Raw genomic sequence first — 12,041 nt, 5'->3', positions numbered from 1 at the left:
GCTTAAGTCTCTCCTCTTCTCCCCTGCTTGCTCCCCTCCGCCACTGCTTGTCACATCCCCTCCTCACCCTGTTCAGCCCCTCCGGCTGCCGCTCGCCGCCTGGGGGAAGAGGGAGTGTGGAAGAGAAGAAGGGGACCGAGTGGAGGGAGGTGAGGGATGTGGCGATGAGCAAGCGGAGGGGATGGGACCTGGGGTGGACTGTGGGCATGACCACAGGCAGAAGAGGAGGGATGGGACTGTTCTGCTCTGGGGCCTGGAATTGCTGTTGGTGGGCCTGGATAAAAGTAATAGTGTTGATGTAGTGTATTGAGACTTCTGTCATTTGTTTAACTTGGTTCTGCATGGCATTTTGATTTTAAAAACTAGAACGATACAAAACTAACATGGCGCACATTAAATGGATTAAAAACTGGCTAACTGATAGATCTCAAAAGGTAATCATAAAGAAGGAATCATGATTAAGCAGGTGTGTGTCTAGTGGGGTCCTGCAGGGATTGGTTCCTGGCCCTATATGATTTAACATTTTAACAAATTATCGTGGGGGGGGGGGGGGGGAATCGCATCACATCAGCACTGTAGAAAGGAGCACTCGTACAACGATTCAAATCTCTTACCTCAGAGTGCAGATAAAAGGGCCAAACCAAAAGTATCTAGGTTCCAGCAGCAGCTTCTTCTGCTGCAGGACTCGGGTTCCTCGGCTCCCGGGAGAGCTCTGCAGTGAGCCTTTCTCCTGTTTGCTCACGGTCTATCCCAGGGCTCCCTGCCTGGGGAGCTTTTGCCTACTCCAGGCGCCCTAGTAGCTCCACTCCTGTAGAACTTCCTTTCTCTTCAGGAGCTTTTCCATCTGAGCTCTCCGAAGCCTTTCAGTCAGCCTAGACGCTCCTTACTAAAACTAACTGTCTTCCAGCGACTTAGAGAGGCAAGGTGGGTGAGGAAATATCTTTTATCGGATCAACTTCTGTTGGTGAGAGAAGTAGAAGTTAAAGGTATTCCCTCACTCACCTTGTCTCTCTCATTCTGGGATCAGCGTGGCTGCAACTTTGTTTCAGCTACTCAGGCATAACTGTGGACCTGGGTTGGCTCATTCCCATCAATGGAGCTGGTCACAGGTTGGCTGGGCATCTGGCTCCCTTAAAAAGCCAGGCCTGTGACAAACGCTGGCAGCTGACACACCGGTGAGGAGAGTGGGAAGCAATGAAGAGGACAGGTTGCTGATACAGAGCGATCTGGACTGGTTGCAAGCAAGTAATATGCATTTTAATGTGGCTAAATGTAAATGCATGCGTGTAGGAATGAAGAATGCAGGCCATCCTTACAGACTGGGAGACTGCGGGGAAGCGGTGACTCTGAAAAAGATCTGGCGGGATGGGGTGGATAATCAGCTGAACATGAGCTCCTGGTGTGATGCTATAGCCAAAAGGGCTAAAGCAATCCTAGGATGCACAAGCAGGGGAATCTCATGGAGGAGAAGAGAGGTTATTTTACCTTGGTATTTGCCTCTGGACCAATGACAGCTGGAATACTGCATCCAGTCCTGGTGTCCACCGTTCAAGAAGGATGTTGATAAATTGGAGAGGGTTCTGAGGAGAGCCATGAGAATGATTAAAGGGCTTAGAAAACATGCCTTATAGTGATATACTCGACAGAGCTCAATCTGGAAGAGAAGGTGAAGAGGTGATTTCATCACAGTTTATAAGTACCTATATAGGGAACAAATATTTGATAACGGACTTTTCATTTTCACAGTCAAAGATGTAACACGATCCAGTGGCTGGAAGTTGAAGCTAGACAAGTTCCGACTGGAAATAAGGCATATATTTTTAATAGCAAGAGTAATTAACCATCGGGACAATTTACTGAGGGTCATGGTGGAGTCTCCATCATGGGCACTTTTAAATTCAGGATTGGATGTTTTTCTAGAAGCTCTGCTCTAGGAATTATTTTGGGAAGCTCTCTGACCTGTGCCGTGCAGGAGGTCAGACTGGATGATCACAATGATCCCTTCTGGCCTTGGAATCGATGAATCATTTACTGCTGGTATAGGTTGGCAGCAGATTTCTCCCTCTCCTCCCAGCCTGTCCAGAGCAGTGGGGAAGTACGGAGGGAACTGTGTGTGGTGAGGTGTGTCTGAGGCTCCATGTCTCCGGGGCTCCTCCTGGAGAGAGAAAGAGAGCTTGCGTCGTGCCTCTTGCTCTGATCTTAAGGTGTCGTCTAGCTCCCTGTCAGTAAATAAAACACACGCAGGAGTGTTTATTTCAGTGACTGTGCATTCAAATGAATGCACAGAGTGTGTGTGAGAAGATGATCGCTGTACACTGTGCGTGTGAGAATATTCGTGTGTGATCATTCATTATTTTCAATCCAGGGCAATAAGCAGGCAACGTAGTGTCATCGCTGAAATTTTACACCGACAAGAATGGAATATTTTTAATTCCCCCATAACAGCTGTAATTGGGTCACATTTTGTATGTATTAAGGCATAAATGTTCTCCTACACAAATTAGTACATAGATATCAAACATAGGTTGATTTCATTATAGGAGTAACTGGGTGAAACTGAATCAAGGCAGCCAAACGATGTTTGTTTGAGAACCATGACTTGGAATTTCTTGACTTTTGTGCTTGTAATATCTTAACCGTAACGCTGGATCCCATTAACATTATCATTTAATTACATTTTTGCCTATACAGTAGGTTTTAAAAGTTCTCTTTAGTACAGTGGACCAGAAAATGCTGCCAACTTTATATATTTGTAGGTATCTGTGCATCTGGATTTATAACAACTTGTTTTAAATGCCCAGGTTAATTGTCTCGAAGAAGATGTATCAAGATATTGTGGGAAAGAAAATGCCTTAATGAAAGCATACCTGTTCCGGTAAGTGGAGTTTTATTGCATGCTAGTGACTAAATAAAATACTGTGGATTGTTTTTGAAGGCGTCTCTGTTGAAACGTTTTAAGGAAACCTGACGTGTCAGGTGCAGGAAGGATGTAGCAATGAAGGAGACGCTTTCCGCCATGACCCTTTGAAACTAGTGGAAAGAGTCCCGCTTTAGATCAGGCCCATAAATAGCAGGCAAGCTATTCCTCTCAGATTATCTAGGAAGTACAGGGAGGAACCTTTATCTTTCAATGATGAAAGAGCATGAAAGATTCAATTTAAAATCGTGACTTAAGTGAATAGCTAGAGTGGATACCACAAGTCTTGCCTTCTTGATGTTTGGACTGCGGGATCATTGGGGAAAATACAATGGACCAGATCCTCAACCAGTGTTGTTCCATTGTCTCCAGTGGAGCTGTGTCAATATGCACCGGCTAAGGACTTGGCCCAGTATCTCTGGAGTTATGTCAAGAAGTCAGCTTTTATAGAATCCTAGAAATGTAGGGCTGGAAGGGACCTCAAAAGATCATCTGGTCCATCCCCCCACACCCAGACAGGATTAAGTATACCTAGACCATCCCTGAGAGGTGTTTGCTTTGTAACAGTACTGGACAGGAATGGGAGGCATGGGCTAGACCTGATAAGAGGTGTCTGGGGGAATTTAATGTGATTTTTTCTTGACTTTGTTGGAGATAAGATGCTTGGTGTTATTCTGGAGGAAGCAAATATTTATACAAGCCAACTGCAGTCATTTTACACCAAGAACTGGTGTATAAGCAAACACGTTTGTTTCCTTTTAGCAAAGAAGGAGGCTGAAGTTACAAGGAACAGAGATAAAAGTCTGCTAGACTGCAGGATTTCATAATGGGGGAAAAAACACTGGACTGCATCTCCCATGATGCACCCTAGTTAAATGACTCCCATGATGCACCATGGAGGTTCAGCCCAAGGGCAGACTGTGGTGCATCATGGGAAATGTAGTCCAGCCAGGGAGCCTGGCCCATGGAGGAGAATGGGGACATGAGGCACCCAGATTACAGCTCCCATGAGGCACTATTGACCTGATCAAAAATGAAATATTTTATTTAGATTTTCCTGGTGGAAAACAAAAAATATTTGGCAAAAATATTTTGTGGAAACTGGATTTTCAATTGAAAAAACACATTGATGAAAAATTCCCAATCAGCTCTACCCTGTGTGGCCCAGCCACCCCTAAAGCGGGACAGAGCAACCCCTCTGAGTAAGGATGGGTTATATTTGCTCACCACTGATCAGACTGTATACCTGACAAAGAGGATCTGGTCTAAAGCCCACTTAGGTTCACGCAAAGTGGGCTCCTAAATAATTTAGTTCTGGGTCTCTTCCAGATTTTTAGAGTAGAAGCCTCCTGTAAAAGTTAGGTGGCCAGCTCTCATTGACGTTCATATCCCTTGCACAAATGCTTTCCGTTTAACTCATTTAAGAGGGTTTAACTCATTTAAGAGGATTTTGGGCAATGTCTGACGAGATGATCAGAATGGTCCCTTCTGCTCTTAGAATCTACAAAAATAATCAGGGTATGGGAAACGCAACTACAAGGATGAATAACCTCTAGATGTTGATTTATGATTTGGTTGCTTGTTGTCTTTCCCAGAGGTAACGTATTGCTCAGAGAATTTCCCACTGACGCCTTGTTCGATGTGAATGCCGTTGTAGCCAATGTCCTGTTGTAAGTAGAGCGAATATTCATCTCTGCGAAATCATTTGCTTTGTCTTTTCACTTGCTGTCTGAAGTTTTGCTTAAATATGAACTCGGTACATTCTGAGGAGTATTTTCAGCTAAGCAGAGCCTGGCCTCTTTGTTAGCCCTGCAAAATCTGCGCCTGCAAAATGAATCACGGGCATACTGGAGCAGTTGCATCTCCAGCTTCCTAAGGCAGGTAGCCAGAGGTGCACCTGCTCTGTTTCTTTTTGCCTGCAGTTGTACGTGCAAATTCTCTGGTTCCTTGTGAAGGAGAATGCTGTAAATGAGATTTTTATGTCTCCCCAGTGCCCTCCTCTTTAACGAAGTAAAATATATTACAACACTGGTGGATCTTCAGAATCTAGAAAATTCTCTGAAGGGAAGATCAAATATCGTCTTTGCGTATGTGCCAGCCGTTGGAATGCCAGGTACTAAAATCAGCCTTCCATCTTAACATCCTTCCGAGAGGTTTTTCTGGTTGTTTTAATTAGATAGTGCAGAACTGCGTTTCTGATCCCGCTCTCCAGACATCTAGGCTTCTTTTTAAAAACGATCCATTTCACCAGGCAGGTTATATTGAAACGCACACAGATTAGCCAGGCAGGTATTTTTCTTGACACCGGTTCTGAAAATCTGGGCCACCATATTTAGCCTGGCTGAGAGAGTAGGCTAAGAACGTATTAACTGGAACACATTTTTTGTTTTTTTTCAGAGCACAGAGCGGTAATGGAAGCTGCTTTTGTGTATGGCACTGCCCACCAGTTTGTTTTAACCACAGAAGGGGCGCTGTTGAAGAACATGGGGTGGGTATAACTCGCAGAGAAAGGAACTCCTCCACACTGCTTGTTCGGTTGGGTTGGTCCCAGTCCCAGGCGGGAAGAAGTGCAGCAGACCCAAGTTTTGGGTGTTCCCGAAGTAGACCCGTTGAAATGAACGAGACCTCTTGCCGCATGGAGAACTCTTCGCTCAGGCCATCGACCGGAAACCGGGTCCCAGGGCTGAACAGTCCTGCCCCGCCTCTTCCACCCGTGGCCCCGCCCACAATCCGCCCCAGGCTCCGCCCCTGCACAGCCTGCTCGCCGTCGCATCCCACGCCCCGCCCCCATTGCTCGGTCCCGCTCCTCTCTTCCACACTCCCCCTTCCCTCAGGTAGCGAGTGGCAGCGGGGGACATGGCAAGCAGTGGCGGAGGGACGCATGGCGAGTGTCGGCTGGGGTGGGGGGCTGAGCGGGGAGGGGAGACGTGGCTGCGAGGAGGCCAAGCAAGGAAAGCAGGGTGTGGAAGAGAGGAGAGGAGCCAGGCGGGGAGGTGGGGTGGTGGGGAGGGATGGTCGGTGTCAGTGAGTGGGCCGAGTGGGACAGGGCGTGGGGCAGAGCGAGGGTGGACTGTGAGGGCCGGGGCCACGGGCGGAAGAGGCAGGACAGGGAACTAGCCTCCCTGAAGGGAAGCTTTCACCCCACCGCCCATGGCCTGGGCCCTCTTAAAATCGCTGGACCCCTGGGCAGTTGCCCCCTTTGCCTCCCCGTCAGCAGGCTGTCCTTGCTGTAAGTGTCGCAGATTCTGTTCGCACTTGGAGCAGCACAAGTAGGTGAACCAGGTTAGTTTCAGTAGAACTAGCACGAGCCTTTGCCCTCAGGTTGAACTGAAAATGCAGCTGTGCGCCGAAGAGTGACTGTACAAGCCATCTGGGACGGCATATGTGCAGCTTCTCACTGATTTCCCTAGCAGATGAAGTCACTGCACCAGTAAAGAGGTGGTTTTTCTGACTGCCAGTCCCACAGATATCCCGGTGTCTGAGAGCCAAGCGTTGTTTTTCAGGACTTGTGTCTCTTCCTCCTAATCTGGGTCCTTGATGTTTTAAACCCACAAATTTACAATGTTCAGCAACTCCCAAAAGTCATGCCAGGGAGGACTGGAGGCTCTGTCAGTTACACCAGAAGCCAGCAGAACCAGAAGCCAGGATTTTGACCAGCAGAACCAGACGCCAGGATTTTGAGGGGGATTGAGCGTTACAGTGGGGAAGGCACGGAGAGAAGAGGTGACTGGCCCAAGGTTACACAGGGAGTCTGTGGCAGAGACTCAGCTCTCCTGAGTCCCATGCCAGAGCCTTAGATACGAAGGCTGTCATTTACTCAACAGCCCCAGGGGGAGGTGGGACGGTTTAAAACAGAAAACTGGCAACTCGGAAAAACTGTGCTGGGGCCACCCTGCAGCTGCAAATCTTCCCACGGAAGCTCGGTGTCTCTCTAACATGCTGATTCTACTCAGATTTCCAGCTGTAAAAACCATGGGGTGAAATCCTGGTCCCACTGAAGTCAGTGGGAGTTTCACGTTGATTTCAGTGGGGCCAGGATCCCGCCTCTGGTCTCTTGTTGGTTTCAGAGCCAGGGGACAGCACCGGTTCCACAGGACTCTCCCAAAACAGAGCTAAGGCCACCCATTTCTTGCACTACATGGGAACTTGTAGAGGTTTCCAGGAGGGATTTGTGTCCCCGATCAGCAGTGAAATACATGGGCCCCCTGACAAAAGGGAGTCTGGAATGTGGCCTGCCTTTCTTCCCGCAGGTGGGGCCCCTCAGCCTGAGGAGCCGGTATCGATCTCAGCTGATGCAGTGCCTGTAGTTTTGCTGCTTTAAAAGGAATCCAGCTAGAGCTTGGCTGAGTTGTGGGATGCAAACAATCCCCGGTCAGTGCTAGTTTGTCCTCCGGGCCAGCTCCCCTCTCAGTGATCCTCTCCCACCAGCCTGCTTATTGTTTCAAACATTAAAGCTGCAGATTGAGAGGATAATTTTTGGTACAATTCACAAGGCTCTTCAGTCAGGTGGAGGTGGGCTCTGATGGGAGCCCCTCGATCCGGCTGCAGGTTAATGCAATAGCAACAACGGCACTGAACCAATCGCCTCCCCATTCCCCTCTCCGCTTTTGAGGGCACAGACTTGCAGATCTCGCAGGGCAAGGAGGGAGTGAGGGCTCTGGGACAGGGCTCGGAAGGGAAGCAGGCCTGCTGAATTCGAAAGGGGCGTAGTTCCCTTTAGGAGTAAAGCTGCACCGTTAGCCCCACCAGCTGCAGGAAGTGTGACGGGGTGTGTGTACGCCCTAGTGACGCCGACAGCTCTTTGGGGGCTCTCCCGGCTCAGCCATTGCAGAGCTCACTCCTCTGCTGGTGTGAATTCCTGCAGCTCCTTTCCTTTCACTGGAGCCGAACCAGTTTACATCTGCCGAGGATGTGGCCCCAAATTTTAAGACAATATAATATTTCTGTGTGTGTTTGAAAACACGGGATCAGCGCCCGGCTCACTCTGAAAACCTCCCCCAGGTTAGACTGGACGGAAGTGTGGACATGTAGCAGTTAAAGAAGCACAGATACATTATTGGGACAGGATCTTCAGCCGGCGTAAACCGGAGGCGCCTTCTGGATGTTGACAGGGAGCGTCTCCCAAGCGTGTGGGGCATCGTGGCAGATCTCCTATATAACCCAGGCCAGAGAACGGCCCCCTATGCTTGGGAGACGCTCCTTGTCAATATCCAGAAAGTCACCTTTGTAGCCTCCGGATCTCTTTGCTGTGATGCCTACAAAAAACCTGGCTGGACCATTGAGGGGAGACCGGGGCAGTTGCCCTGAATTGTGACAAACACCATCTCAATGTATTTTTGTTTTCTCTTCTAGCCATGAAGATTCTAACGCGTTATCTGCGCGCCTCGTCTTCTGCCATTGTCAGCAGGTCCCGGATCTGACCCAGCCGTGTCGGAGGACTCCCATGGCGCAGTCACTGACCACACTGAACATCCACACGCATCTCAAACTGATGGCGGCACCTCTCGTGGTATGGGTTTAAATGCTACCCACTGCCATCTGCACAGCATGAAGGCGCATGAGGCTAGCTGGGGGCAGGGAGCCCAGAGCAACACTGTGCGCAAGACCTGGGGGAAATCTTGAACCCACTGAAGTCAATGGCAAAACTCCTGTTGATTTCAGTGTGGCCTGAATTGCAGCCCTGGGCTTTGGTCTGTTAGTTGGGAGTACTGCAGAGGAAATAGTATCCTCCAGAGGGGGAAGAGACAGGAAGAGGAAGAACTCCTGTCCTGGCCTCAGAGCTCTGCAGAGGGTGTTTGTGTCCCTGCAGACATTCAAGAGCAGATGCTCTGCATGTGTAAATTTACTTCCTTGGGTTACCCGGCAGAGACTCTGCAAGGTATCTGGTGCAGAGCAACCACAGATTTCAGTCACCTCCGCTGAGCGAGAAGTGGAGAAACGGGTCAGAATGAGACTCATGGACATATGGAAAAGGAATCCAGGTCATGCTGCTCATTCCTGGTGGGATTTTCAAAGCCACTGTAGGGATTAGGATGCTGGGGTTTTATTAAAACCAGTGGTCACAGATAATAAGGTGCAGATTTTTAATTGGGAGGGTAATTAACCATTGCAGCAACTGACCAAGGGGTGTGGTGGATTTTCATTACTGACCATTTTAAAATCTGGATTGGAAGTTTTTCCTAAAAAATCTGCTCTAGTTTAACCACACCTCTTGTTCTTGAAGCAGGAATCAACTGAGAGAAGACCGTGGTCTGGGATATGCAGGAGGTCAGACTACATGATCACAATGGTCTCTTCTGGCCTTAAAAATCTATGAAAATCTCAGCCTAAATAGTCATCATTTCAATGCACAAGATGCTCTTTCATTTAAATATCAACCCTAATAGGCATATTCAGATGACAGTGATCCAGATGCTGGTTTCTGGGCGATTGGATCCTATTTGTTTAGGATAAACGAAGATCTTATCTAATGATCTAATTTGCATAATTTAGCTAAAATCTAAGCACATTCACTGTGGAGATATTTCTTCATTTAACTGTTTCTCTTCTCTAGACTGAAGTGGCTGAAGATCCAGAAAAGGTTTCAACAGTTCACCTACAGCTTGGTCTGCCGCTGGTTTTCCTCTTCAGTCAGAAGGAGACCTATGACGTTGATAAGAGAACTGCGGAGTTCGTTGCATGGCAGCTGCTGGGGAAAGCAGGCGTTGCCCTTTTGTTAAGGTAGTTACGCTCAATAATATCATCGTCTCCTATAAGCAATCCTTCACTTGAAGGCAGCTTATAACGTTGTGTCATATTCAGGCCGACGTACAAGGGCTACACGTTCTGTTCCGTTCCACCAGTATCCATTCAGAATAACGGCAGTGACGTCGGCGGAGTTACACTGAATTTATACAAGAGTAAATTAGAACCGAAGAGGGCCCTGTGACAGGCTGTCAGGTTATTGGTCCCTGCATGCAGAGCTGATTTGCTGACTCATCCTGGCAGTCAGACCAGGCCGACCTCATTAGCTTCAGACCAGGGGTATAAAAGGGTTCAAGCCTCTCTCTGCGTCAGTGGGGCTGCATGGTAACACCAGAAGGAGAAATGGCCAGTTTGGGAGGAAGCTCAGGCAAAGGGTTATGTTTTGTTCTTAAATTATGAGTAAAGGAAAACCCAGGAAGGGACAGGAGCTGTGGCTGCTAACCCAGGGTGTGTGTGTTGGACTGGGCTGGGCTCTCTGCCCATTCACAGGCCCCTACGTGACAGAACTCCAAGTAGGATCTGTTTGCCGCTTGTGATCTGTTATCAGTAAGCTGGGTGTGGTGCCGCATAGCAGACCCTGTGTTTTAGCAGCCTGGTAACTCTGAATTCAGGCATCTCGTGGCAACGTGCTCGCACTCTGTGAGGAGGGGGAATAGGGTGTTGGCTATGCACTTTGCAAAAACCGACTCTCAGAAGCTGCACTGTTGCCTTTTGAGCAGAGCCTTTCCTTCTGGGTTTGGCTTTGGTCATCCGTCAGACTCCTCTCTGATGCCTGCTGGAACTCTCTCTGGGACTCCATGCAGCCTCGGCAACCTCAATAGCCATTAGCCTAATTCTGACGTCAGCGGGAGCAGAGTCAGGCTTTTGAAACCCACCCCCTTTAGAACAGCACCGCTGGAATGCAAATGCTGCTCTGCTTTACTTGGAAAGAAATATACAAGACACACCAGCTTGGATCCAGGGTATGGCCGAGCAGCTGTCAGTGCAACTGAGGAGGGGGGTGGGCAAAACCAGGTTGGTCCCACACTCCAGCAGGACCCTGGTGTTGCTAGAGAAGCATCAGTGCCCACAAGTTAGGCAGCACTCGGGAGAATATGACTTTATCCATGACACCGTTTAACATCCGATTTATATTTTGAAAGGGACGCCGTAGATTCGAACGTTCTTCTCCGCTTTAACATAGCTCTCAAGACGGCCACAGAGGTTAGTTGTGTTTATTCACTACACCATTGCTTCACGTTCCATCTGATCGTCTGAACCTGGGGCGCTTTATGGGAGAAGTTCAAGGTGCTTTTCACAGTTGTGTTCCTCGCTGTTCTCTAACAATCCCCTTGGGCGCGTAAAGCTGACATTTCTTCCCTTATCAATGTGCATGTATTTATAATGGCCTGGGATCATTTGTGTAGGGCTGCTTATGGGATTGAGCTTCTGGCCGGGTCTATGCTGTAAACTAACATTGGTATAACTGTGTCACTCAGAGGTGTGAAAAATCCACCGTTGTTCCGTTATAGCCACGGTTATACGGACCTAACCCCTGGTGCAGACAGTGCTATGGCCAGGGGACGGCTTCTCCCGCTGACACCGCTATCGCCTCTTGAGGTGGTGGAGTAACGACGCCGATCGGAGAAGCTCTCCCGGCAGCGTAGGAGTGTCTTCACTGAAGTGCTGCAGTGTTGTAGGTGTAGACACTGTCCGCTGTGTTAGGAGAAAGCAAGCGTTGTACAAGGCTGTCGCAGGGTGGCTCACCGCTCACCGCAGCTGAGGCTGGTCGACTTTGCGGACAGACTGAGTCCCGGCTGGTGAGATCAGGGTGGTGATGGCTTTATAAAGAGCAGCAGGAGGATGCAGTGAAGTGGGTCTGGGGGGTGTGACAGGGGCTACCGGAGGGTGGTAGAAGGGCGCTACGTTAGCCCAAGAATGCTCAAAGCCCTGTTCCCCTAGCAGCTGCCCAAGGCTCCCTCCAGGCTGATCAGGGTCAGTTGAGGCCAGAGCCAGCTGGGATCAATTAAGGTCAGCTGAGGCCAGAGCCAGCTGGTTCCCATTAAGTACTGCCAGGGAGCAGATATGAGCTCCCTGCCAGCCAGGCAGGGTGCTCTGGGAGTTTGGAGAAGGAGCAGGAAGTTTGGAGAAGGAGCAGGAACTTTGGAGTTTGGAGAAGAAGGAGTTTTGGAGTTTGGAGAAGGAGAAGGAGAAGGAGAACCGTGAGTGGCAGCAGCCAGAAGAAAGCAGAGGGGCCACTTAGCCCCGACGGGGTCCCGGGTAGGGAAGCAGCCCAGAGAAAAGACTTCTAGTTTTCCTTAGAGCAGCAGCCACCCACTGCTGTCAGCCAGGGACTCTGGGCTGGTGTCCGAAGGAGAGGGCGGGCTCGGACACCCCCTAT

General features: G+C 49.2%; 1 protein-coding gene across 2 annotated transcripts in view; it reads left to right on the top strand.

Annotated features, from left to right (window-relative positions):
• TXNDC16 (thioredoxin domain containing 16) overlaps positions 1 to 12,041 on the top strand; it is a 60,295-nt gene that overhangs the window by 10,381 nt on the left and 37,873 nt on the right. For both annotated transcript variants that reach the window (XM_067554769.1, XM_067554770.1), the window contains exons 4-10: positions 2,802 to 2,875; positions 4,513 to 4,587; positions 4,909 to 5,030; positions 5,315 to 5,405; positions 8,270 to 8,426; positions 9,471 to 9,637; positions 10,804 to 10,864. In XM_067554769.1, coding sequence (XP_067410870.1) covers positions 2,802 to 2,875; positions 4,513 to 4,587; positions 4,909 to 5,030; positions 5,315 to 5,405; positions 8,270 to 8,426; positions 9,471 to 9,637; positions 10,804 to 10,864 — 747 coding nt within the window. The remainder of the gene's footprint in view (positions 1 to 2,801; positions 2,876 to 4,512; positions 4,588 to 4,908; positions 5,031 to 5,314; positions 5,406 to 8,269; positions 8,427 to 9,470; positions 9,638 to 10,803; positions 10,865 to 12,041) is intronic.

This window comes from Emydura macquarii, unplaced genomic scaffold (assembly GCF_026122565.2).
Source record: "Emydura macquarii macquarii isolate MOO-44397 ecotype Brisbane River unplaced genomic scaffold, CSIRO-AGI_Emac_v2 contig_1551, whole genome shotgun sequence".
Lineage (NCBI taxonomy): Eukaryota > Metazoa > Chordata > Testudines > Chelidae > Emydura > Emydura macquarii.
This window is presented reverse-complemented; position numbering and strand designations above follow the sequence as displayed.